The following is a 24,067-nucleotide window of genomic DNA, read 5'->3' on the forward strand; positions in this document are numbered from 1 at the left end:
CAGTTTTCCACAGGGAAACACGTTTTGGGGCATGTGTTGAGCGTGGCCATCACCTCTGTGGGACAGTTCTTTGGTTCTGACTGGTCCTGCCAGAGCAGTCCCAGGGCACCCTGGTGTGAGCACGGTCACAAGTGACCCTCTGCATTTCCAGGACGTGAAATTTCTCCCATTTCTGATGTGTGCATGTACAACTTGGGCTTTTTCACTGAGGGGAAATCCCCTTTCTCTGAGTACCTGGCTGTACCTGACTGCAGCCAACCACCAGGTTCTCCACCACTAATGCTGCTGGTTTCCACCTTTCTCCCCAGCTTTGGTGGCCAAGGCTGGAGCCAGTGCTTTGCTGTCAGTGGAAGAGGCTCTTTGGGGCTCCACTTGCAGAAGAGCTGGACAGACTGAGGATCTGGCATGGCTCAAGTACCAGGTGTGTGAGGGAGGGAGCAGGGAGCTGCTGTCCTGGAATGCTCAGGTGGGCTGAGGTTTGCAGGACAGCTCTGGACAGACTCCTCTGCAGGGCTTACACTCAAAATGTGTCGTGATAATGATTTAGCCTGGCCCTGTGTGTAATGTGGGTCAGAGGAAAAGGGAATCTCTGCAGAGGAGGCTGGAAGGCAGAGTCCTGGTTAGGCAAAGCCTTAGCACAATGTTGAGTCATTCCTGGGAGCTGCCACACCTTTTGCTCCCTGGATTTGGGGAATCTGGGCTCCTGAAGCTGCTCACTGGCTGCTTACTTCCTTCTTTACCTCTCCTTACACTGTCAGTGCCCTGCAGCTTTTCTCCAGAAGCTGGGAATTTATGTAAGAATCTCCTTGCAGGTTATGGCAGGTGATAATCACATGCTTCTGTAGTCCAACTGCTGATAAAAGAGATTGGAGAATGCTTCTGTCTGCTTCTAGACTTTGGCTTTTTTACAACTGTCTCCATGTGGCATCCAACTACAGGGAAAACAAAATGGAGAGAATGATTTATTTTCTTGTCCCAGTCACAAACTTGCACCTTTGCCCAAGTCCCAATTTCCTCCTCATTCACAGCAGCATTTTTTTCCCTTTTTAATGTCCAAAGCCATGACATGTTTGTTCTGTTTCCCAGGTTCCTTTGTTCAGGAGCAGTTTTCCCTCTCTCTGACCCCCCTTGGCTCTCAGCTGCATTCCTCCATGGTGCCATCCTGCAGCAGTCACCACGAGGACGAGGCAGAGAGGCACTGGAGAGGCTGGGGACTGGCACAGAGCAGGCAAGGCTGGGTGCATTTCATGTGTCTGCTCTTCCCTACACCTGAAACCCAGAAATAGGAGGTCTTTAACTGAGAGAAGTTGTCCTGAGATAGTGCTGCATCCCTGGTAATCCCTGTTGGGAAATCTTGCTGGTGGATATTTGATAAAAGGTGGCTGTAAATTGCCAGTTGCTGAATTCTTATCCTGAAGGCAAAGTTGTTTCAAGCTTAAACTTTTACCTCAGACTCTGGCTCCTGTGAAGTCTGGCAGGGCTGTTCAACAGCTGCTTTATAACTGAAGCTGGAGAGAGCCCTGCAGAGACAGAGAGCTCGATCTGTGGCGTGCCAGGATCCCCTCTCCCTCCAACAACAGCAGTCCTTGTGGATTTTAACTTGGGCAGCTTGGCTGGAAAATTAAGGAGATGCAGGAAGTTTGTGAGACAGCAGTGCAGGCATTTTAAGGGCTCTGGGAAGTTGTGCTGGGATTCCCAGAGACAGATTTCCTGAGGGTTTTCTCAAGTCTGGTCCAGGAAATGGCTCTGCATGTCAGCTCGGTGCAAGGGGAATTCTCTGGAGGGCTCTGCTGAGGAGGAGGCTGGGCTGCTGCCCAGCAGCTCTGGCTGCTGATTTTCCAGGGAAGAGCCAGGGTCAGAGTGTCCCTGTGCCAGAGCCTCACAGGTGACAGTGCTGAAGTGGAACCTGGGCCTCATGTTTACTCTGGAGGTTTTATTGCAGCTCCTCTTCCTGTGGGATTGACTCCTCCACTGTTTGTACTGGTCTGGAGCCAGAAGCTGCCAGTCAGAACTGGTGTCACTGAGTACACTTGGCCCAACTGCAGCTTTCACCTCAGAATTCCTGGAGAGGGCCAGGGGGAGAGGGAACCATGGGAGGGCTGGGGGTAACTGGGGTCCCAGCAGGTGAAACACCCATGGTTCATCCAGGGCCAGTCTGGGAATGTACCTGGTGAGGTGTTTGTTCCCTGAGTGGAAAGGCCAAGTTCCAAGTCACCACTATAGGCACAACTAACAGGCAGCCTCTTTTCCTTGCAGCTCCTTGTTGCTCTGCTGTTCTTCTCCCTCCTGGATCTCATCTCAGCCAGAATAGCACCAAAGGTGAGCTCAGCCCTGAGGGAATTCTCATGACACTGAATGTGTCTGATCAGCTCGGTTTGCTGCCCAAAAATGCTTGGTAGCAGCACTGGGAAGGCTGGGAGCTTGTTCTGCCAGGGGGAAGGGATCAGCAACACCCCAGACAAGCCTGCTGAAAGCCCTTCTGTTCCCATCAGATTAAACCTGTGTTTTCCTCTCACTGACATTATCTCCCCTTTCACTGCTTTTATTTCTCCTCCTGGATGATTTACTATTTTCAGTTTCCTGTTCAGACTTTGCACCTCGCAGGTAGTGCAGGAGCCTCGTATCTCATTCAGCTTTTGTGTAGCATCTCACATCTGTCAGATGATGTTTTTCCTCAGGCTGGAATGTGGTACTCCCCAGGAGAAGGGCTGCCCAGGAAGGAGGAACATTAGTTTCCAAATGGTTTAATGCTGTTTAGTGAAGGAGCAAAGATGACAGGCTGCTTCCAGCAGCTGCCTGCCCTGAGCATCCTGCCTGTGAAGGCTTGTTTCTGTCCCTTTTGCTGTCACCTCAGCTTTGAAGTGCAGCCATTTGGGGAGTCACCTCACAGATGGGATCAGGGAGCAGATTCAAGGCAGAAATAACCATTTGGTCTCAATCTGCCCCTGGGAGAGTCTGGGGGAAGAGTCAGGGAGGAGAGAAACATCTTGAGCAGACAGAGCTGGGAGCTTAATGCATGTGAAATGAGTAATGAAAAAAGAAACCCCACAATAACCCCAAGAGATGTCCCTAGAAAGGTTAGAGGGGACAGAAGCTGCTCCAGTGGGGTGAGTGCAGGATGTGCAGTGGTCTGTTGGTTAATCCAGGTTGGATTTGGCTTGGAGAAACCTGGTCTAGTGGGAAGTGTCCTGCCCATGACAGAGGGGTGGAATTGGATGATCTTTAAGGTCCCTTCCAACCCAAACCATTCCACAGTGCAGCTGTCCCCTCTCAGTGCTGGCCTGATTTGGTGAGGAAGACACTGCCTTGCTCTGGTGTCTGATTCCCCTGGGGGAATCCAGGCTGCCAGGTGAGGGAAAAGGCTTGGGGTAAATTCCAAAGGACCTTTAGCAGAGCAGTTCATGTGCAGTCTCTTGTGGGGGGTCCTTTCTGCTTTCATGCAACCACAGCCCAAGAGAAACGAGACCTCTCCTTATTACCCAGGAAGGAGTGGATTTTCAGACATCTCTGAAGTGGTCCCTGGAGATCCTGCAGTGCCTGGAAGGGAGGAGCACATCCTGGCCACTTCTCTTCCATTCTGCAGAGAGAGGTGAGTCCTGTCCCCAAGGGGTGGAAGGATGGGTGACCCATCCCTTGGGTTGGAGTGTCCCTGTGAGAAGGGGCTGCTGGGCCTTTGGAAGCAGCACAAAAAACATTTGTGTGGAAGTTGAGAACATCCTGCTTCTGTCCCAGAGCATGGCAGACCCAAGTGATGATCAGGAATGACTGAGCTCATAGTAGAGAAAACCTAAGAGGACGACTTGCTTCTCTTGCTGGTCACCACCACCACCAAGCTCTCGTATTTATTGTGGCCTAGAGGGAAACTGCAGCCCCTGTGCTGCTGCAGGAGTGTGAAAGGTGCTGTGAGGCCCTGTGCAGGTGCTCAGTGCTTGTCCTGTCCTTGCAGGCCCTGGGAGCTGCCGTGTCCTGCGCAGCGCGGCCTCGGAGCGGCACAGCCGCCTCCTGCCCCTGGCATTCTACAGGTACCACCCTGCTGGGCTGGGCAGGGCCCTGGGGGATGAGGGTGATGGCTGGCATCCACAGCAGCTGGCATGGGGGTCACAGCACTGCTGGCCTGGAGGTGAGCACAGTTACCTGAGCTGTGCAGGACAGAACGCCTCATCCCTGTGCCTTTTGCTAAAGAACTTTTGCCAGAATTGTCCCTTCAGCCTTGTGCTCCAAACACGAGGTTTTGGAGCTGACTTTGCTTCCTGGGGTGGCCCTGCACTCAATGGGACTCCAATCAGAGCAGCAGCTGTGTTTGCTTTGTGCCTGTGTGTGTCCCATGGACCCAGAGCTAACAGAGCCCATGTGTGACCCCTCCAGCCTCACCCCCTGCTTCCAGCGGGAGCTGCTGCAGCGGGATCCCTCCTTCCTCAGCGTGGCACTCCAGATGTACATCCAGCTGCTCCAGCTCTTTGTGGAAGGGCAAGTCCTGCCACAGCCTGATCGAGACCCCACAGAGCAGGTAAGCAAAGCCTGGACTCTTCTTTTCTCCTGTCATAGACTCCCAGAACGGTTTGGGTTGGAAATGACCTTAAACCTCATCCTGCCATGGGCAGGGACAGCTCCCACTAACCCAGGTTGCTCCAAACCGTGTCCAACCTGGCCTTGGACACTTCCAAGGATCCAGGGGTAGCCACAGCTTTTCTAGGCAACCTGTGCCAGGCCTTGCCACCCTCACAGAGAAAAAATTCTTCCTAAAATCCAGTCTAAATCTACCCCTCTCAAGCTTGAAACCTCTTGTAACTGACACTATTCTTTAGCTCTTCCCCTGCAGCAGCACTTGCAGCATCCCTCTTGTTCCCACCTTCCTGTGAGGAGCAGAGGGAGCTTGTGCAGGTTCCTCATCCCCTGGGGCTGCTCCCAAACCCCCAACACCTCCCTGCCCTCTGAGCAGTGACAGCCTGGGCTGGGGGGTTCTCTTCTGAAGCAGGGACTGGGCTGAGGGTGATGTTTTTCCTCCATGTCTGTGTCTCTCCCATGTTGTGCAGGATCCCTTGGAGCTGATCTCTGCAGCCCGGCAGTTCCTGCTGGGAGCCATCCCACACTGCCCTGCCCAGAGCTTTGGGAACATTCAGCTGGTACGTGCAGCTCTTCTCCCTTTCCTCCCAGTGTGTGAGCTGGGAGTGCTGCTGTGCCTCCCTCGGGCACTGATCCTGCACCTGTGCCGTGCTCTGTGCTTCCATAACTCACCTGTGCCATGCCCTGTGCTTCCATAACTCACCTGTGCCATGCCCTGTGCTTCCATAACTCACCTGTGCCATGCTCTGTGCTTCCACAACTCACCTGTGCCATGCTCTGTGCTTCCATAACTCACCTGGTCCTGCTCTGTGCTTCCATAACTCACCTGTGCCGTGCCCTGTGCTTCCATAACTCACCTGTGCCATGCTCTGTGCTTCCACAACTCACCTGTGCCATGCCCTGTGCTTCCACAACTCACCTGTGCCATGCTCTGTGCTTCCACAACTCACCTGTGCCATGCCCTGTGCTTCCACAACTCACCTGTGCCGTGCTCTGTGCTTCCACAACTCACCTGTGCCGTGCTCTGTGCTTCCATAACTCACCTGTGCCATGCTCTGTGCTTCCACAACTCACCTGTGCCATGGCCTGTGCTTCCACAACTCACCTGTGCCATGCTCTGTGCTTCCATAACTCACCTGTGCCATGCTCTGTGCCTCCCTGACCTACCTGGGAGCAGGGGGACACCTGCTGCTCAGCTGCTGCCATGGCCACATCCTCCACGTGTGTGCTCCATCACATCAGACCCTGCCCTCGTGTGGCCGTTCCTGCCTGCTCTGAGGGAATTGTCAGGCACAGCCTCCTCTGCCTGTGCTGGGCTGAGGAGGCAGCAAAATGCCCCGGTGTTGCTGCAACTGGCTTTGAGGAAGCACGAGCAGATCTGAACTGGCTCCCTGCCCTCTCCCCAGCTCCTGAGCACCTGTGAAGAACTCGACCCAGAGCTGGGAGCTGCCCTCCTGCACTTCTCACGGCCTGCTGTGGACATGGAGCTGGAGGAAGAGCTGGAACTGTTCTGAGAATGGACTCAGCCTCACATCTCAATTACACCTAACAAGAGGTGTGCTGGTTTTTTTCAAATTACTTTGTAAATAATTTATTACAAGCATAACCATGAAGCTCTTGTTACAATAAAAAGTAGGTTACAAATTTTCAGTTTAGACTTGCTTTGGGACTCGTAATTATGTTGTTCGGGTTTTTTTTCTTCTTTTCCAAAACAAAATGTCTCCTTAAAGTTGTCCCACTGTCCTCTGTCCCCCTCGAGCCCCTGGGGGCACCTCTGTGCAGGCAGGGAACAGTTGTGGCCAACTTGGTTTCTACAACGTGTGCGTGGGGCTGGGGACACGGAGGGGTCCCTTGCCCTGGGATTAGACACTCTTAGTACAACACTGCTGAATCAGACGTGAGCATGGAATCACTGCATGAGAACAAAGCCTTTTCTGAGCAAGCTGAAGCTAATTCCACCGAGTTCTTTGGGAGACTAAAACATAGATTAAAAATCTCCATTGCTGAACGGCTCCTCCGGGGCTGGGAGCTCATCCCCGTGCCCTCAGGTGGGCTCGGGCTCTGCAGTCACTTCTGGCTTCACTGCCTGGCCTTCTGCAGTCCCTGAAGAAGCGAGGAGGAGGATGGGCTCTGGCTCCAGCGGCTTGGCTTTGTCCTGAGTCTGGGTCAGAGGGTGCACCATGGACATGTGCACGTTGAGGTTGTGAGCCTTCTCGAAGCGCTTCCCGCACTGGTCGCAGGCGAACTCCAGCTCGGCCTCGGCTTTGTGCTTGGTCATGTGGTACTTGAGGGACGCGCGCTGGCGGCACTGGAAGCCACAGATCTCACACCTGCCGAGGGCAGAGGGGGCTCAGCACCAGCCTGGGGCTGCCTGGCTCAGCCAGGGACAGCAACGGGCTGGGGCAGGTGTTGGGAATGGACATTTCATTGGATCACAGAGTTTGGAGTGGTTTGGCTTGGAAAGGACCTTAAAGCACATCCCATCCCACCTCCTGCTAAGGGCAGACACCTTCCACTATCCCAGGTTGCTCCAAGCCCCATCCAGCTTGGTCTTGAACACTTCCAGGGATGGGGAGTCCACAACCTGTGCCAGGGCCTCACCATCCTCACAGGAAAGAGTATCTTTCCAATATCCCATTTAACCCTGCCCTTTGGCAGTGGGAAGCCATTCCCCCTTGTCCTGTTGCTCCAGGAACTAGTTCCAAGTCCCTGTCCAGCTCTCCTGGTGCCCCTCCATGGGGCTCTAAGGTCTCCCTGGAATCTTCTCCAGTCTGAACACCCCCAGCACTCTTGAGCCTCTCCTCATAGCAGAGGTGATCCATGACCCTCTGCTCATTAATTCAATTTAAAGTGATCCAGCCAGGACACTGCCAGCTGCAGGCAGGGTTTGCATCCCAGAATCCCAGTGCCAGTGACTGATGCCTCTGCTCCCTGTTGGAATCACTTACTGCAGGGGCTTTGCTCCCGAGTGCCGCATCTGATGGACTGAGAGGTGTTTGCGTTGCTTGAAGGTCTGCCCACACTCATCACAGATATAGTTCCGTACCTCTGCCACGGGAAACAGCACAGAGTCACAGATCCTGCCCAGTTCCTGGGCACACCCAGCTGCCCACGCTCCCTCAGGAGTCTGAACCCCTCCCCTGCCTCACATCCCCTGCACAACAGCTTGTTCCATGTTCACAGGCACACAGGGAGCCCTGTCCCCCACCCCCTGAGCCTCAGCACCTCCAAAAGCAGGGTGCCAGGGTGCCAGGGGTGTGTGTGACCTGCCAGCTGCTGGGACACACCTGTGTGGATGAGCTTGACGTGCCGCTGTAGGTACCGGTCGATCATGAACACTTTGTTGCAGCCAGGGTGAGGGCAGGGCCTCTCCCGCACCTCCTCGTGGTGCTCTTTGATGTGTTTCTGCAAAGCAAGGACAGAGCTTCGCACAGGGAACAGCTGGGATCCCCAAACACCGAGACCAAAACCAGGATTTGCACCCCAATCTACCCCTGGCTGCAGGGGCTTTAGCTGGACACAGTGGAGCCTGTTCCAAGGGCTGCTGTGAGCCAGGACAGGAGAAACAGGGAGAGCCAGAGCACACTGGAAAAGGCCAGGACTTCCAGCAGGCTGCTTTTAGTGGCTCACTGCCTCCTGCAGCATGGGATGGGGAATTAAACCCAGCAGGGATCCTCTGGCTCCAGTGTGGGACAGGAGCAGAACCTGAGCTCACCTTCATGCCATCAGCCCCTCTGTAGACAGCAGTGCAGCCCTGGTAAGGACACTTGTAGATGGTGGGCAGCTCCTCCCTGCAAGCAGAGATGTGTGAGGTGGTGTGGGTGTGGGGCTGCAGCTCAGCCCAGCCCTGACAGACCCTCCTTACCGTTCACATTTGATTTTTTTTTTCCAGCCTGGCTTAGGCCCCGGCTTCTTCCTTATTTTGGGCTCTTCCGCTTTCTTTGCGTCTTTACTGTCGCTTTTCTTGCCAGAAACCCTCCAAGAAAGAACCAGGACAGTGATTTAAGACTTGATCTTGGGTTTAGACCCACTAAAGTGTCCCCAGCTGTCACACCTGACTGTGACCTGGCAGAGCAGGAGCACACACAGCCCCAGGTACAGGAGCTGGACCAATTTAACCCAGTGGGGAGCTTGGGGGCATCTCTGTGACCTCCAGGCAGGAATGAGTAGGGAACAGAGCCATAAGGAAAGACATGCTGGCCCCATGGGGATGGGCACCAGCCCCCACCCACCCTGAGAGCCTCTTACTTCTTCTCGGGGTAAGGCTCGAAGGAGTCATCTGAAGATTGCACGTTTCTCTTCTCACTTTCATCGTCACTCAAGAAGTCCCTGAGAGAGAGAAGTTGCCCTTTACCAACGTGACTTTGGGCTGACCCTGGGCACCAGCAGTTCCCCATTCCCAGCACATCCATCTCCCCCACAGCACAGCACAGCTCCACGTGTTCTCCTCCCCACAAACACAGCGACGGTGAACACAGCAAAGACCCAAATCAGGTCCTTTTAGGGCTAAATCTCTGCAAGAATAATCAAACCACTGTCAGGAGAACAAAAAAATGTCTATTACTGAAAGGATCTATTCATGGGTGAGGGATGTGGCTGCCGCTTCCTCTACTGGGAAAAGGAATTTTGCAGAGCAAGAATGTCACATAATCGTCTGGTGCAGGTTAATGAAGCTGTGGGTCATTCTGTATGCCCTCAAATGTAATAGCCACATTTGGATTTTTCTTTTTCCTCCTTTCAGGCCTTAAGCCATACAAGAAGCAATTAATTCCTGAAGACAGGAAACAGGCAATAAATTGCTGCGGCCCTTTTCATGTGACAGCTGCCAGGCTCAGTTGACATCAGTCACTCTGCACTTGGCCCTTTAGACTGGGAACGCCTGGATTCCTGTATTTACAGCCCCTTTTCAAATACCTGTGTTGGACTGAGCCAAATCCTTGCTCAGAACAGACTGTGGAGCTGCCAGGCCCCTGCTGCTCCCATTTCTCAGTTAACAGCTCTCCCTGGGAGCAGAAGGGGTGGTTTCTCCACGTGCCACCCCATGCCTGCATCCCCACTCCCACTGCTCTCCCACAGCCCCAGGCAAGGAGGGAACTGCCCGGGGATTGAGGGGTTGGAGCAGCAGCTCCCAGCTTGGCTCCTTCCCCAGTGCAGAGAGGGGACAAAACAGGGCCAGGATTGCTGGAAGCAGCCCACAAACACGGAGCACAGGTGTGTGCAAACCCCCCAGAGCAGAGGAGGGAACTCAGAGCCTCAGTGCCATGAGCTCCGTGCCGGCTGCGGCAGAGCCACCACTCCGAGCCCTGGGGGAGAAAGAGCTCTCCAGGATGGGGAGTTCCCACTGGCAAAGAAGACATTTAGGCTATTTTAAACCCACTCTTCTCTCACCCCTCAGAAAGGTCACTGAACTCGTCTTTTACCCGCTCATCCGACGTTGCAGACAGAACCTGCTTCCCACTCAACTGTCCTAGGGAATGAAGGAGAACACGGTGCGTTACAAGGAAAAGCAGCAGACCCACGGCTCCAGGGGAACACAAGCTCCATGGTAGTGACTGTTTAAATCAAACTGTCCCCTCTGTCCCACAGCTCTCCCTGTGCTCCACCCTGACCCTGCAGCTCCCAGCAACAGCTTTGGGTTCCTCCTGTGACAGCTGTAACTGAAAGACTCGTCCCCAGGCAAGTCCCAGCCACCATTCTTGTGTCCAGCAGCAGACATCTCCTGTGGGTGCTGGAGCTAAACACAGCCCCACTTCTGGAACTCAAAATGGGTGTTAATTCCTCGCTCATGGAAGTGGTGTTTGGAGTAGTGCATCCAGCCCAAACGCACTCAGCAGTTTTCCTTTAGGGACAGAAGGGCCAGGGTCGAGCCAAAAGAAACATCTGGCAAACACGGTGCTGAGGAACCAGTGACCATTCCATATCCCCAGGAAAAGCCTGGCAGCAGGGTCTCCCCTCTTTTAGAGGGGGAACAGCACACAGGGCCAGGAGTATGACCCTGTGTTCCCCTGTCCCTTCTGCATAGCTCAGCATCCTCCTCCCCAAGGAGGAGTGTCCCCAAACAGAGCCCAATTTCTGAGCACTTCCCAGAAGGATCTGTGCCCTCCTTGAGGAACAGCAGTCTCCAAGGAGAGGGCTCAGCTCCTTGTCACTTCCTGGGCCACCTCTCCAGCTCCCTGTCCACACCCTGAGGCTGGGAGGGGGGTCAGGAAGCAAATCCCTTACCTGTGGCAGCGCTCAGTGGGGACACGGGCTGCGGCAGCGCCTGTTCCCGGACGGAGGCCGCGCTGTCCAGCTGCGAGGCAGAGGGATCCCTGTCCTGCGGCGGCTCGCTCTCCACGCTCAGTGGCACGGCCGTGGTCCCTTTGCTGGGGGGCTGCTGGCAAGGAGCTGTCCTCACTGCAGCATGCTGGGCTTTGGGAGCAGGAACAGCCTGGCCATTGTCCCCGTTGTCAGTCAGGCGCTGCTGCGCCGCGCCCTTGCCCCACTCGCGTTTGCCGGCCAGGGCGCTGTCCAGCAGCGCGGAGCTGCAGTCCGAGTCCGTGTCCATGACGTAGTCGTGGCCGTCGCCGCAGCCCCAGACGGCGCGGATGATGCCGCAGTACTCGGAGCTGAGCACGCTGCGCAGCCCCGGCGCCGAGGCGCAGCTCCCGGCGTGCGCGTGCGCCCACGTCACCAGGCTGTGCAGGCACTGCGGGCTGGACGTGATCAGGTCAACTGGCCAGGGGAGAGGCAGCACAGTCAGGCCTGGGCACGGAGGGGACACGGAGGGGACAGGGATGTGGATCTGCTACCCCCAGTGCCAGCGCCCGCCAGGATCACAGAACCATTGAGGCTGGAAACAACCTCTGAGATCACTGGTCCAACCCATGACCAAACACCACCCTGACAGCCAGACCAGAGCACTGAGTGTCACATCCAGTCTTTCCCTAAACACCTCCAGGGACAGTGGCTCCACCACCTCCCTCCATCACTCATAGCTGAAAGGGTATTTCCAGTTATCCCCAGTGCCCAAAAGCACTGGCACCTAAATCTGCTCTGCCTGCTCCTCCCACCCCCAGGTGAGCCTCTGCCAGTTTGGCCCAGCTCAGGAAGGTGAAGATTCTGCTGGGAAGTCAGAGGGAGGAAGGAGAACCATAACCAGCTGTGTTGAAGGATGCCAGAACCCCCCTGGATGTGGTCGTTTCTCACCACCCATCAACCCCAGCTGGTGGTGTGGAAGAAGGAGAAGGGGAGTGGGCACTCACCCAGGCAGGAGGCCCCTCCTTCCATACCCGGCTGCGCCTGGACCCCGCTGCTCCTGCAAAAACCAAAGTGGCACAGTGGGATACGGGGGTCACAGGGGGAACACCCAGCAACACGCAGCAGCCCGGGAGGCAAGAAAGGCCACGTACTTTCCTTTGGCCTTGGCGTGGCCCGTGGGCGAGGCGTTCACCCTCTGGATGAAGGTGCGGAGGACGCTGCGGCACTTGTAGAACTGGGCATGGCATTTCTTGCAGACGAACTGTGGCAGCGCGGGGTCCTGCCGCACCGCCACGCCCACCAGCCGCTGGAAGTCGGCGAAGAACACCTGGTCCAGCCGCCGCTGCTTCTCCGAGTTCTCCCCCAGCACGGGCACCTTGCCGAAGGCATTGCGCAGGCTCCGCGAGGAGAACTTGCCGTGGCACAGGCGGCAGTAGCCGGTGCTCAGGGCTCGGCTGATTCCTGCCGGGGAGGAGCGAACGCAGCTGCTGAGGGATGGCACTGATGCACCCAAAGGTGTTCCCCTCCCCTTCATCCCAGCTGCCTCCTTAACCCTGCCGTCAGCAAAGCACGGAAAATCCAGGCAGGAAAAGACTCTTCTGACACCAGCTGACCCAAAATCAGCCCTTCTGGTCCCAGTGGCACAGCCTCCTGTGTTCAGTTCCCAGGACTCTGCCAAAGCCATCCCTTGGTTTCAGCAGTTCTTTTATCTCACACGTATTTACAGCTGGCACTGTGATCCTTGGCTGTCCCATTGCTCAGCTCCCCAGTAGTGCCCTGGAGCGGGGCAGGATGCAAAGTGTCACCCAGCTCACCGACCTGCAGCATTCCCACTCTGGAATAATCTCCATCCCTCCCAACAGTGAAGGGAACCCCGAGCACAGCCCCTTCCCGGCGCTGATCCAACGCGGCCGTGCTCCGAACGCTGCGGTGGGAGTGGGCTCCCCTGCCGGGTGGCTTTGGGAGCGACGGGGGTGGTGACAGTGCTGGGACAGGGCAGCACCTCCTGGGGGGCTGAACGCCCCGTTTGTGAGCGCCCCGCTGTCACAGCACCCGGCGGAGCCGCTGGAGATCCCGCTTATCTCCCGCCCCAGCTGCAACACATCCGAGTATCAGCCACGCCAAACCCCAAACCGGGATGGCGGGACGGTCCCGGTCACCCCCAAACCCCAAACCGGACGGCGGGAGTGCCCCGACCACACTCGAACCGTGACGGAGGGAGGGTCCCTGTCACCCCCAAACCGGAGCAGGCAGCGGCCGAGCACCCCGAGTTAGCGGGAGTTCCCCCGCTCTCCCTCCCCGTGTGCCCAATTCCTCCTCACCTCGCCGTTACCGGCACCGGCACGCTCGGCGTTTCACACAAACGGGCAAACCCTGACCTGCCGCCCGCTCGGCACCGAGCCGCGGACGGGGGTTCTGACCCCGCCACACCGAGGGCTCGCCCGTACCCGCTCCTCGCAGCCCGTCCCGGTGGCGACTCCGGCCCCGCAGCGGCTCCGGCCGTGCCCCCGCCCCGCTCCCCGCGCTCGGGCCTCACCTGCCTCCGGCGCTGGGGCGGCGGCCGCGGGGGGCTCGGCGGGCTCGGTGCCGCGGGCGGCCGTGCCGGGGGTGCGGCGGGGCGCGGGGGGGGCCCGGGGGCCGCCCGGGGCCGCCAGGAACCGCCCGCGCCGATCGCGCTTCATCGTCCCCGCCGGGCCCGGCGGCTCCGCCCGCCCGCAGCGCCCCCGCCGGCCGGGGGGACCCGCCGCGCCCGGTCCGTCCCGCCGCGCTCCGGCCGGGCCCGCGGCCCCGCAGCGCCGTTCCGGCGGCCATGGCCGCAGCGGGGGGCGGCGAGGGGCCCGCGCCGGGCCGGGGGGGCCGCGGGCTGCAGGCGGCCATGAGGGCGGCGAGCGGCGCCCTGGGCATGGACAGCGCCGGCAGGACCAGGGTGAGTGATGGGGCGGCCGGGGAGGGACCCCCGGGCTCAGCCGCATCCCCGGGACTGCAGCCCCGGGGCTCTGCCTGCACCTCTGCGCTCGATCGCCATCCCCGGGGCTGCAGCACCGGCCTCATCCTTTATCTCTGGGCTCGCCCCGCATCCCCGGCCTCCTCCTGTATCCCTGGGCTCGCCCCGCATCCCCGGCTCCGTCCTTCGGCCTCCCCCGCAGCATCCTCGGGCTCATCCCTGCATCCCTGCTCTCATCCCTGCATCCCTGCTCTCATCCTGCATCCCGGGACTCATCCTGCATCATCCCGGGGCTGCATCCCCGGTCTGACCCGGTACCCCTGGCTGCCCCCGCATCCCCGGGCTCGCCCTGTCTCCCGGTCGGACCCGGAGGAGCAATCGGGGGGTTCCCGAGCTCCCCCCAGCCGCGGGGTCCCTGCTCAGCCCCCACTTTGGCAGGATGCCTACGTGGAGTACCTGAAGAGCATCACCCTCATCGCCCAGGCCCTGCAGGAGGAGGCGGCAGGGACAGGTAAGGCAGGACCCCTTGTCCTCCCCCGGTGGGAGTCCTGCAGTGCCCTCAACACACCCTCCCCACAGAGAACAGCGAGGGGGTCACCCCTGACACCCCCAAACTGCTGAAGCTGGCAGAGCAGTGCCTGGAGAGGGTCAAATCCATCGCAGCAGCCCTGGGTGAGTGAGGGGCGGGGGTCTCGTTTTGGGGAGCTGGGTGCCCCCGCAGGGCCAGGCTGGTGGTGAGGCACAGCCCACCTGTCCTGCCCCCCCAGGGAAAGCCCAGGTGAAACCGGCTGCACAGGAGCGGGGCGGGGGCGCTGCGCCCCTCCCCAGGCACCGCCGGGTCTGCTCGGACGAGGGGGGGAAGCTCTCGCCATTCCTGCCCCCGGAGATCTTCCAGAAGCTGCAGATCGCTGAGGCACAGAGCGCTCGGAAGTACGGGGGGCTTGGATATGGGAGCTGGGACACGGGGACTGGGATAAGGGACTGGGACACAGAGACTGGAACATGGGGACTGGGACACGGGGACTGGGATAAGGGACTGGGACAAAGGACTGGGACAAGGGACTGGGACATGGGGACTGGGACACGGGGACTGGGATAAGGGACTGGGACAAAGGACTGGGACAAGGGACTGGGACATGGGGACTGGGACACGGGGACTGGGACATGAGGACTGGGATAAGGGACTGGGACACAGAGACTGGAACATGGGGACTGGGACACGGGGACTGGGATAAGGGACTGGGACACAGAGACTGGAACATGGGGACTGGGACATGAGGACTGGGATAAGGGACTGGGACACAGAGACTGGAACATGGGGACTGGGACACGGGGACTGGGATAAGGGACTGGGACAAAGGACTGGGACAAGAGACTGGGACATGGGGACTGGAACATGGGGACTGGGATAAGGGACTGGGACACAGAGACTGGAACATGGGGACTGGGACAAAGGACTGGGATAAGGGACTGGGACACAGAGACTGGAACATGGGGACTGGGACACGGGGACTGGGATAAGGGACTGGGACAAAGGACTGGGACAAGGGACTGGGACACGGGGACTGGGACACGGGGACTGGAACAAGAGGCTGAGACAGAAAGTGGTGAAGCATGGGGGTCTGATGAGGACTGGGATACAGGGGTGGAACATGGGAGGCTCAAACACAGTGGGTAGGACATGGGGGGTTCAAATTAAAGGGGTTTGGGACACGAGGTCTGGCAAGAACTGCAGCACGAGCACTGGTAGTGGCCCCATGCCCGCCTGGGGGCTCAAGGAGCAGGATGTGGTCCTGGCACGTGTCCTGTGCCCTGTGGCCAGTGCTGAGGCCGTTCCTACAGGGAGCTGACCCCGCTGGAGGAGGCCTCCCTGCAGAACCAGAAGCTGAAGGCAGCGTATGAGGCGCGCGTGGCGCGGCTGAACCCAAACCAGGCTGTGCAGAAAACATCCCTGGCAAGTGGGGAGCTGGGGAGGAGCTGGGAGCCTGATGGAACTGGCAGCCAGGCAGGGAGAGGGATCCCCACTCCCCACTGGTGGCCATGGGGTGTGGTGGATGTTCCCAACTCTCCTCCTGCTCTGCAGACGCTGTCCCTGCAGCGGCAGATGATGGAGAACCTGGTGATCGCCAAGGCGCGAGAGGAGACTGTATCCTTCCCAGTGGGATTGCTCCAAGAGCCTCTCCCCGTCCTGGGTGTCACTGACCCCTCTGGGGTCCCAGCTGGGGGATGGAGGAGGGTGAAGGGCATGGGTGAGCGCGGTGCTGGCTCTGGACCCTTAACTGTGCCTGGCCCAGCTGCAGCGCAAGATGGAGGAGCGGCGGCTGCGGCTGCAGGAGGCGGCCAACCGGTGAGTGGGCATGGCACCACAGGGACCCCGGGCTGTGGGGACACCCAGCACGGCCCTCACTGACCCGGGGTGTCCCCAGGAGGTTCTCCAGCAGCGTGGCACTCACCCCTGAGGAGCAGGAGCAGCGAGCACTCTACGCTGCCATCCTCGAGTATGAGCAGGACCATGTGAGTGTGTGCCAGGGGCTGCTGACAGGGCTGGAGGATGTGCCATGGGGCTGGGGGCTGTGCCATGGGGCTGGAGGCTGTGCCATGGGGCTGGAGGGTGTGCCATGGGGCTGGGGGCTGTGCCATGGGGCTGGAGGGTGTGCCACGGGGCTGGAGGCTGTGCCATGGGGCTGGAGGGTGTGCCATGGGGCTGGGGCCTGTGCCATGGGGCAAGAGGCTGTGCCACAGGGCTGGAGGCTGTGCCACGGGGCTGGAGGCTGTGCCGTGGGGCAGGAGGCTGTGCCGTGGGGCTGGAGGCTGTGCCACGGGGCAGGAGGCTGTGCCGTGGGGCTGAAGGCTGTGCCACGGGGCAGGAGGCTGTGCCATGGGGCTGGGGGCTGTGCCATGGGGCTGGAGGCTGTGCCGTGGGGCTGGGGGCTGTGCCACAGGGCTGGGGGCTGTGCCACAGGGCTGGAGGCTGTGCCATGGGGCAGGGGGCTGTGCCGTGGGGCTAGGGGCTGTGCCACAGGGCAGGAGGCTGTGCCACGGGGCAGGAGGCTGTGCTGTGGGGCTGGAGGCTGTGCCACGGGGCAGGAGGCTGTGCCGTGGGGCTGGAGGCTGTGCCGTGGGGCTGGAGGCTGTGCCATGGGGCAAGAGGCTGTGCCACGGGGCAGGAGGCTGTGCCATCCCCATGACCAGCCCTGTTCACTTCCCAGGACTGGCCCAGGCAGTGGAAGGCACAGCTGAAGCGGAGCCCGGCGGATCTCTCTGTGGTGTCTGGGCTCTTCTCCTGCCTCCTGAGGTACAGCTGGGGTGGGCACAGCCCTGCCAGAGCGAGGGGGCTGCAGCTGCTGCCGGTGCCCCCCACCCACGCCATTCCTGTCCCCACAGCTGCCCCGAGCACCCCATCACTCAGCTGCTGCGGCGGCTGCAGTGCGCGGTGTACGCCCGGCTCTACCCGGCCGTCAGCCGCGGCCCCGCCGACGCCTCCCCCGCCTCCCCCTCGGCTCTGTCCTTCCTGTCGCTGGACTCGGGGGGCTCCTCGCTGCCCGCCGAGCCGGGGGGCCGCCGGCTCCGGGCGTCCCGCAGCCTGCACTGCATGTTCTCGGTGCCTGAGCACGGCCCGGCCGCGCTGCGGCACAGCCAGTCCAGCACCCCCCTTGCCGACAGCGGCGCCCCGGGGCCCGCCGAGCCCCCCGAGACCCCCCGGGAAAGCTCCTTCGAGGACCTGGAGCGGTTCCTGGCGTCCCCCGAGGGCTGGGCCCCTGCAGAGCCCCCGGCCAGCTCCGGGCAGGATACGGCGCTGCCGGAGCTGCTGAAGAGCGTCGTGAGGGACATCCACAACGCCATCGGTGAGGGACAGCTGAGGGAGTGGGGGGAGATGGGGCACAGGGTGGGCGGGATGAGGGGTCCCATTGTGCTGTGTGACTCGCCCTTCCCAGACAGGCTGCTGGCCCTGACTCTGCTGGCCTTCGAGGGGCTGGGCACCGCTGCCGGCAAGGATCAGTGCCTGGCCTGCCTGGAGGAAGCTTTCTTCCCCCCGCTCTGGGCCCCGCTCCTGGCCCTCTACAGGTACCGTGACCCGCCTTGGAGGGTCCTAGACCCACTGACCTCTTCCTGACACCACCCTGTCACCTCCGTGCCCGCAGGACCGTGCAGCAGCCCCGCGAGGCGGCCCTGGCGCGCAGCATGGAGCGGCACCGGCACGCCAGCCCCGCCGACATGGGGCTGGCCTCTCGCCTCTTCCCGCCCGGCCCCGGGCGCCCCGCGTACGCCTCGGCCGTGCAGGACCTGCGCCTCATCCCGCTGGAGAGCTGTCCCCGCAGGAAGCTGGAGTGCATCGGTGAGCGGCGGTGGGACGCGGGGCGGGGCGCAGGGGGGGCAGTGACCCTGACGCCGCTCTGTGCCGCAGTGCGAGCCCTGCGTGGCATCTGCGAGTGTGCTGAGGAGTACTGCGGCCCCCGGGACGCCCGGAGCCTCGCCACAGCTGCCATGTGAGTACAGCAACAACATCCCTCAGCCACCATCCGAGCAGGACGGGTGCGAGTGTGGGGCTGTGGGCACTGTTGGGGCACAGTCCCTGTGGCCACCACGGCTGATGGCCCCGGTTGTCACAGCGGGGCAGATGACCTGCTGCCCATCCTGTCCTACGTGGTGCTGCAGACGGGGCTGCCCCAGCTGCTCTCCGAGTGTGCCGCCCTGGAGGAGTTCATCCATGAGGGGTACGTGCCAGAGTGCTGCGCCATACGGTCACCCCTGGCTCAGGACAGCGTCACCTCCCTGGGACAGGGCTGGTGGATGTAACGGTGTCCTGCTCGTGGCAGTGTCCCAGCCACGATGGCGCGGTGCTAGCGTGGTGCCCCTGGTGATGACAGTGTGGTGTCACAGGTATCTGATCGGGGAGGAGGGGTACTGCCTGACGTCCCTGCAGAGCGCCCTGTCCTACGTGGAGTCGCTGCAGTGAGGAGGGGGCGGCCGGGACCCCCGCGGCACAGGCCGGGCAGGTGCTGACGGGCGGGTCCTCCCGCCCTGCAGGGGGCGCTGTGGCTCGGGCCCCGCCCCGGGGGCGGAGCCACGGGCGGCACGTGCGTTCCGGCCCGGTGCGCGCGCACGGGGCGCGGGAAGGGAGCGGGAGCGGCCGGGACCGGCAGGTGCGGGGGGAACCGGGACCGGGGCGGAACCAGGGTCGGGTGGGGACACCGGGAGGACTGAGGGGGGCAGCGGGGGGAACCGGGGAGTGACCGGGGGGACTGGGACCGGGACCGGGACCAGGGAGGGGCCGGGGAGGCCTCGGGGACCGGAGTTCCGGAGCTGAGGCTTTGTAGGGGGGAAATCTTCACAGATTGGGAGGGGGGTCTGACGGGTCCCGGGGCACCGGGTGCGGTCTCACGCTGCTGTACCCGCAGGATGTGTGCAGGCTCGGCGCTGCGGCAGGAGCACCGGCAGGACTACGGGCAGGAATTCCGGCAGGAGGTGCACCAGGAGTACCGGCGCTCGCTGGAGCGGGAGTTCGGCCCCGCCGGGAGCTGCCCCGGCCCCGCCGTGGCGGAGCGGCTGCGGCAGCGGCTGCAGCAGGAGCCAGCGCTGCTGGAGGCCCTGCAGGAGGACGCCGTGGCACTGCTGGCCCGGGGGCTGCGGGACCGCCCCGACCCCGGGCGGGCGCTGCGAGGCCTGGCCGGCGCCTTCCAGCTGCTGGAGCTGGCGGCCGTCAACCTCTACCTCTTCCCGTGGCGCCGGGAGTTCGGCACCATCCAGGTGAGGCCCTGAGATGGTTAGGGGATGTTCTGGGGATACCCAGACACTTCCAGCCACTCTCCCTGCTTTCCTTGCAGACCTTTTCCGGCGCCTACGTGCACCTGCTGCGCCCAGCCCTCTCTGAAGCCGACCTGGTGCAGAGTTTGGGCCGACTGGGCTACGAGCGGCAGGACCGGCACCGCCTGGCTGTGGCCCGGCCGCCCCCGGGGCCCGCGCTGATCGCTGCTGCCGTCGGCTTCCTCGCCTGCCGCCTGGAGTGTGAGATCCTGGCAGAGCTGGCGCCGCAGCTGCGGTGGCCCCGCGCCGAGGAGCTGCTGGAGGCGCGGCACCGGGATGGGGGTGCCACGGGGTGCCTGGAGATGCTGCAGGACCTGGGGACGCAGCACAGGACAGCTGCTGACTGCGGTGACAGCGTGGATCTCTACCAGGAGACACCAGACAGCCCTGAGGACACAGGGGGCAAGGACACAGCCCCTCCAGCGCTGTGGAGGGACCCTCAGGATGTGCCCATGAGGGGCTGGGGACGCTGCAATGCCACGCTTGGGCCACAGCCTGTGGGCAGCGCTGATCCAGACACCTCCTCTCACCTCCTCCCAGAGCAGGAGCCGGTGGGGACCAGCAGCAGCCTCCAGGTGCGGGGAGAACCCCGGGATTCCCCCCAGGATGTGCCAGAGCTGCCCTGCTACCAGCTGCACTGGTGCCTGCAGCGAGGCATGCTGCCCTCGTACTGCTGCAGCACCTGCCGGCAGCTGCACGCCGGCGGCTGCGCCGTGGGGCGCGCCTGCCGCAGCCGGCACCGCGGCCAGGAGCTGCGCGGGGAGCGGCAGCAGCGCCTCTGGCTGCAGCGCACCGAGCTGGACATGCTGCTGGCCGAGGGCTCTGCGCCCCGCTCCTGACACGGCTGCCAGCAAGGGATGGGCGTGGCCCTGCTTGGCACAAGGACCCGGACTCGTCGGCCCCTGAGACAGCGGTGCCCAGGCCCTGCTCCAGCGCGGGCACTGCTGCTGTAAATTATTCAGTGCATCAGTAAAGTGGCTGCCTCAGCGTGGGGTGTTCTGTCCTAGTGAGGGGGACCGAGATGCCTGGTTCAGGGGCAGTGATACCTGACAGCACAGCACCCTGCAGGACCAGCTCGTGCCTCCCTGAGGGCTGGGACCCACCTGGGGTGTCATGGAGGTATCCTTGTTCCCAGGGTGACACAGAGGACGGAGAGCAGAGCCACAGCTTCTCCCCGTCCTGCTGGCACCAAAAAATGAGGTCACTTCTTCCCAATGTTGCCACTGCCAGATGCTTTTATTGATGGCAGAGTTGGGGTTTCCCCACACAGACAGCACAAGCCAGAACTCCTGTGGGACAGGACTAACCCTGCCAAGCCTGGGCATCCCTGCGCCCCATCTCTTTTCTCCTGGCCCCAGCACTGCGCTCACCTGGCCCCAGACTGGAGCCTGCCCAGCCTCCAAAATGGATTCAGGAGCCGTCCTGAGAACGGATGGATCCAGGACTGTTGGGCTGAGGGAATCCTCGTCAGCCAGGACACACCACACCTGTTCCCATGGCACAGCTCAGGGCTTGCTGCGCTTGGCCTGGCTCTCCACCACTGTGCTGGCCGCCCGCTTGTTCCGGTGGTGTGGGAAGGTGGGCATCAGCTCTGGCTCGCAGGCTGTGGGGCACAGAGGGGGGTCAGCAGGGCCCAAAAAGCCTCCCAAACCCTGCCCTGCCCCAGGATGGGGGGTACTCACGCAAGGGCTTCTCCTTGAAGTAGGAACTCTCCAGGCAGTCCTTGGCTGTGGCCCTGTGGGGACAAGGGTGAATGGCATGGACTACCCCAGCCAGGGGGACAGCGTGGGGCACATTCCCTGCCCTCCCCACTCCACATCCTGCCTGGCTCTTACCTTTTCTTGGGGTCATACATGAAGAGGAAGTTGAGCAGCCGCAGCCCAGCCTCCGAGAGCCAGGGAAACCTGTGCTTCAGGTTGTTGTAGGGCTGCTTGCGCAGGGTGTACTGGGTGGCCAGCGGCAGCTTGGAGAACCCCTGGGGAAACAGAGTGTGAGGAAGGGCCAGGGGAGCCAGGGAGAAAAGACAGGGACAAGGGGCAGGGAGCTCTCACTGGCCAGATGTTCTCGTTGGGTGTCCCCAAGAGCTGCACAATGAGGTCGATCTGGTGGATCTCGGAGGTGCCTGGCAGCAGCGGTTTGTGTGCCAGCAGCTCGGCCAGGATGCAGCCAGCAGCCCTGCGGAGCACAGGAGCCTCTCCAGAGATCCTCCTGCAGTTTGCAGCCCCCCCAGCCCCATCCAGGCAGCCTCAGTTCCCCCTTTACCACATGTCAATGCTGGTGGTCTGGGTCGTCATCCCCAGCAGCAGCTCCGGTGCACGGTACCTGCACAGGGGACACTCGGTGGCAGAGCTGGCACGAGCCCATCCCGCTGGGAGGACCCACCCTGGCACCAGACACTTACCACAGAGTCACCACTTTGGGGGTCATGGGTTTAGGGGGCATCCCATAGGTGCGTGCCAGGCCAAAATCAGCTGCAACAGAGAGGCAGAATCAGGAGGGAGCCCAGCTCTGAGCTGTGGTCATGGCACAGAGCAGCCACAGCTGGATGCAGGTGCCAGGACTCACCTATCTTCACACAGCCTTTGTCAGTCATCAGCAGGTTGGAAACCTTCAGGTCCCTGTGGGAAATGGGGCAGCTGGAGGTGAGAGACCACAAGGAAAACCCAATCCCATCATTCCATGGCCTCCCTGCCCTGCCGGTGCTCCCAACACTGATGGGCACCAAAGCCCCCACCCAGAGCTGCTCCTGATGGTGCTGCTTGCTCCCAGGATTTGGGAGGTGTCCCCTTTGTCCCCCCAGCTCCATCCTGCCACTCCTACCTGTGGATGATGTAGTTCTCATGGAGGTACTGCAGGCCCTTGAGCACCTGCAGGATGATGCACTTCACCTGGGGACAGAGGACAGGAGCTGTGACCTCTGTGGGATCAGCACTGGATGGACAAACCCCTACAGGCCAAACTCACTGGGGTATCCTGCAGTCCCTCCATCTCTGTGTCCTCCTTAGGGGTGCTGGGTGGGAATTTTCTCCCAGCTCTGTTTCCCTGACAGTTTGCTCCAGCCCCAAACCCAGCCTGGAAAGTCCCTGAAGGGTTCACTGAGAGTCAGCAAAGCCCAGGCTCCATCAGAATCCCTGGAATCCCCCAGCTCAAGGTCTAGGGAGCCCTTCACAGTGCCCACCTCTAAAGGGTGCTGGACCCAAATCTTGCCCCACCCTGTACCTGAGCCTCTGAGAAGGGGGTTTGCATGTTCTCCAGGAGACTGGCCAGGTCCTGCTCGCAGTATCCCATCACCAGGAAAATGCTGTTGGACACAAGCTAAGGTCAGAGCCTCCCCCAGGACAGGTTTGTCTGCTGAGGTGGCTCAGGGCTCCAAGGAAGGTTTGGAAGGTAGAGTGAGGACAGACAGGGGACTCTCACCTCTCCAGGTGGTTTCCCACAACCACCTCCTTCAGTTCCACGATGTTGGGGTGCTTGAGCTCCAGGAGCAGGGTGATCTCCCGCAGGCTGCTGATGGGCATTCCTGGGGAGGGAGGGAACCCGTGCTGCAGGAGTGGCCTGGAGCTGGATCCAGAGCAGCCCCTGTTCCCCTACTCTCCTCCATTACCATCTTTCTCGTTGTCCATCCGCACCTTCTTCAGTGCCACTGTCTCGTCGGTCAGCGTGTCCCGGGCTCGGTCTGGGGGCAGCACAGGCCTAGTTAGCATCAGCTCACACACCTGGGTCAGTCCTGGCCCCACTGGCCGAGCTTCAAGGCCCCTCCCGACCCACACCGTGCTGGGAGTCTCCACGGGGAATGGCTTTCCACTGGCAGAGGGCAGGGTTAGATGGGATATCCGTAAGGAATCCTTCCCTGTGATGTGGGGAGGCCCAAGCACAGCTTCCCAGGGAACCTATGGCTGCCCCACGCCTGGAAGTGTCCCAGCCAGGCTGGACAATGTGATCCCAGGGAAGGCGCCGCTACCCATCATGGTGGGAGTAGAACGGAATTAACTCCGAGCTCCCTTCCCGGTCCCGCTCTAAGGCACCGCCCGCACTCACACACGATGCCGTACGTGCCCTCCCCGATCCGATTCAGCTTCTCGAACTCCTTCACGCTGCGGCACCGTCCCAGCTGAAAGCAAAGAGCCGCGTCCAGGCGGTGCCGCCTCCAGGGCTCCTCACCCCAAACCCTCTCACAGCCCCGGGGACCCGCTGCACTCACCCGATCGGCTGCCGGAACGTCGAAGAAGCCGTCGCCCCGCAGTCGCCGCAGCCGCAGGGGCTCCAACTCCGGCTCGGCCGGTGCTGATCCCGATCCCGATCCCGATCCCGATCCCGCTCCCGCTTGTGTCTCTCCCGCCTCAGCCGCCGCCATGTTCGCGCAGAGGAGCTCCGTGCTGCGCATGCGCAGTACGATCCTGCAGCAGACCCCGCCCACCTTCAGGCCCCGCCCACACGCATTAATCCTCAGGCAACCGTTGCTAGAGAGGGACCAATCGCGACCCTGTCCCGACATAGCCCCGCCCCCTCGCTGCC

At 61.3% G+C, this 24,067-nt stretch overlaps 5 protein-coding genes across 6 annotated transcripts in view; 3 read left to right on the forward strand and 2 right to left on the reverse strand.

Moving 5' to 3' along the window:
* Window positions 1-6,079, forward strand: part of FANCA (FA complementation group A) — a 31,853-nt gene extending 25,774 nt beyond the window's left edge. For both annotated transcript variants that reach the window (XM_056500558.1, XM_056500557.1), the window contains exons 36-43: window positions 309-421; window positions 1,087-1,228; window positions 2,257-2,319; window positions 3,484-3,589; window positions 3,947-4,022; window positions 4,366-4,507; window positions 5,034-5,123; window positions 5,970-6,079. In XM_056500558.1, coding sequence (XP_056356533.1) covers window positions 309-421; window positions 1,087-1,228; window positions 2,257-2,319; window positions 3,484-3,589; window positions 3,947-4,022; window positions 4,366-4,507; window positions 5,034-5,123; window positions 5,970-6,077 — 840 coding nt within the window. In that variant the 3' untranslated portion in view covers window positions 6,078-6,079. The remainder of the gene's footprint in view (window positions 1-308; window positions 422-1,086; window positions 1,229-2,256; window positions 2,320-3,483; window positions 3,590-3,946; window positions 4,023-4,365; window positions 4,508-5,033; window positions 5,124-5,969) is intronic.
* Window positions 6,080-6,127: 48 nt separating this feature from the next.
* Window positions 6,128-13,504, reverse strand: ZNF276 (zinc finger protein 276). Its single transcript, XM_056500562.1, has 11 exons — window positions 13,340-13,504; window positions 11,955-12,264; window positions 11,808-11,860; window positions 10,786-11,277; window positions 9,952-10,030; window positions 8,812-8,892; window positions 8,429-8,539; window positions 8,279-8,354; window positions 7,851-7,968; window positions 7,512-7,611; window positions 6,128-6,893 (listed from the first exon to the last, which is right to left on the reverse strand). The coding sequence occupies exons 1-11, from the start codon at window positions 13,482-13,484 to the stop codon at window positions 6,608-6,610; spliced, it is 1,851 nt and encodes a 616-aa protein (XP_056356537.1). The 5' UTR covers window positions 13,485-13,504; the 3' UTR covers window positions 6,128-6,607.
* An 81-nt stretch (window positions 13,505-13,585) lies between these two features.
* VPS9D1 (VPS9 domain containing 1) lies at window positions 13,586-19,219 on the forward strand. The gene is made up of 16 exons (XM_056500561.1): window positions 13,586-13,729; window positions 14,186-14,258; window positions 14,327-14,419; window positions 14,515-14,677; window positions 15,590-15,701; window positions 15,831-15,893; window positions 16,042-16,094; window positions 16,174-16,261; window positions 16,957-17,042; window positions 17,132-17,592; window positions 17,683-17,812; window positions 17,890-18,083; window positions 18,153-18,234; window positions 18,358-18,462; window positions 18,629-18,744; window positions 19,147-19,219. The coding sequence occupies exons 1-15, from the start codon at window positions 13,613-13,615 to the stop codon at window positions 18,702-18,704; spliced, it is 1,896 nt and encodes a 631-aa protein (XP_056356536.1). The 5' UTR covers window positions 13,586-13,612; the 3' UTR covers window positions 18,705-18,744; window positions 19,147-19,219.
* On the forward strand, window positions 19,148-20,391 carry SPATA2L (spermatogenesis associated 2 like). The gene is made up of 2 exons (XM_056501043.1): window positions 19,148-19,495; window positions 19,573-20,391. The coding sequence occupies exons 1-2, from the start codon at window positions 19,148-19,150 to the stop codon at window positions 20,389-20,391; spliced, it is 1,167 nt and encodes a 388-aa protein (XP_056357018.1).
* Window positions 20,392-20,769: 378 nt separating this feature from the next.
* Window positions 20,770-23,987, reverse strand: CDK10 (cyclin dependent kinase 10). The gene is made up of 13 exons (XM_056500874.1): window positions 23,754-23,987; window positions 23,591-23,663; window positions 23,157-23,228; window positions 22,970-23,072; window positions 22,772-22,853; window positions 22,373-22,440; window positions 22,118-22,170; window positions 21,954-22,023; window positions 21,815-21,874; window positions 21,604-21,727; window positions 21,388-21,527; window positions 21,235-21,287; window positions 20,770-21,155 (listed from the first exon to the last, which is right to left on the reverse strand). Exons 1-13 carry the CDS (start codon window positions 23,934-23,936, stop codon window positions 21,058-21,060), a joined length of 1,179 nt encoding a protein of 392 aa, XP_056356849.1. The 5' UTR covers window positions 23,937-23,987; the 3' UTR covers window positions 20,770-21,057.
* Window positions 23,988-24,067: the final 80 nt, after the last annotated feature.

Source organism: Oenanthe melanoleuca, chromosome 11, assembly GCF_029582105.1.
Source record: "Oenanthe melanoleuca isolate GR-GAL-2019-014 chromosome 11, OMel1.0, whole genome shotgun sequence".
In the NCBI taxonomy this organism is placed as follows: domain Eukaryota; kingdom Metazoa; phylum Chordata; class Aves; order Passeriformes; family Muscicapidae; genus Oenanthe; species Oenanthe melanoleuca.

Bases quoted from the DNA above. Each gene is read 5' to 3' on its own strand.
- CDK10 (XM_056500874.1), bottom strand. From the start codon at position 23,936: ATGCGCAGCACGGAGCTCCTCTGCGCGAACATGGCGGCGGCTGAGGCG. The intron at 23,664-23,753 runs GTGAGTGCAGCG...CTTTGCTTTCAG, and splicing joins ACGTTCCGGCAGCCGATCGG to CTGGGACGGTGCCGCAGCGT. The intron at 21,156-21,234 runs GTGAGTACCCCC...TGTGCCCCACAG, and splicing joins CTTCAAGGAGAAGCCCTTGC to CCTGCGAGCCAGAGCTGATG.
- SPATA2L (XM_056501043.1), top strand. From the start codon at position 19,148: ATGTGTGCAGGCTCGGCGCTGCGGCAGGAGCACCGGCAGGACTACGGG. The intron at 19,496-19,572 runs GTGAGGCCCTGA...CTTTCCTTGCAG, and splicing joins GGGAGTTCGGCACCATCCAG to ACCTTTTCCGGCGCCTACGT.
- ZNF276 (XM_056500562.1), bottom strand. From the start codon at position 13,484: ATGAAGCGCGATCGGCGCGGGCGGTTCCTGGCGGCCCCGGGCGGCCCC. The intron at 12,265-13,339 runs GTGAGGCCCGAG...CCTCCCCGGCAG, and splicing joins CGCCCCAGCGCCGGAGGCAG to GAATCAGCCGAGCCCTGAGC. The intron at 7,612-7,850 runs GTGTGTCCCAGC...TTCCCGTGGCAG, and splicing joins CGTCAAGCTCATCCACACAG to AGGTACGGAACTATATCTGT.
- VPS9D1 (XM_056500561.1), top strand. From the start codon at position 13,613: ATGGCCGCAGCGGGGGGCGGCGAGGGGCCCGCGCCGGGCCGGGGGGGC. The intron at 17,593-17,682 runs GTGAGGGACAGC...CGCCCTTCCCAG, and splicing joins GGACATCCACAACGCCATCG to ACAGGCTGCTGGCCCTGACT. The intron at 18,463-18,628 runs GTACGTGCCAGA...GTGGTGTCACAG, and splicing joins GAGGAGTTCATCCATGAGGG to GTATCTGATCGGGGAGGAGG.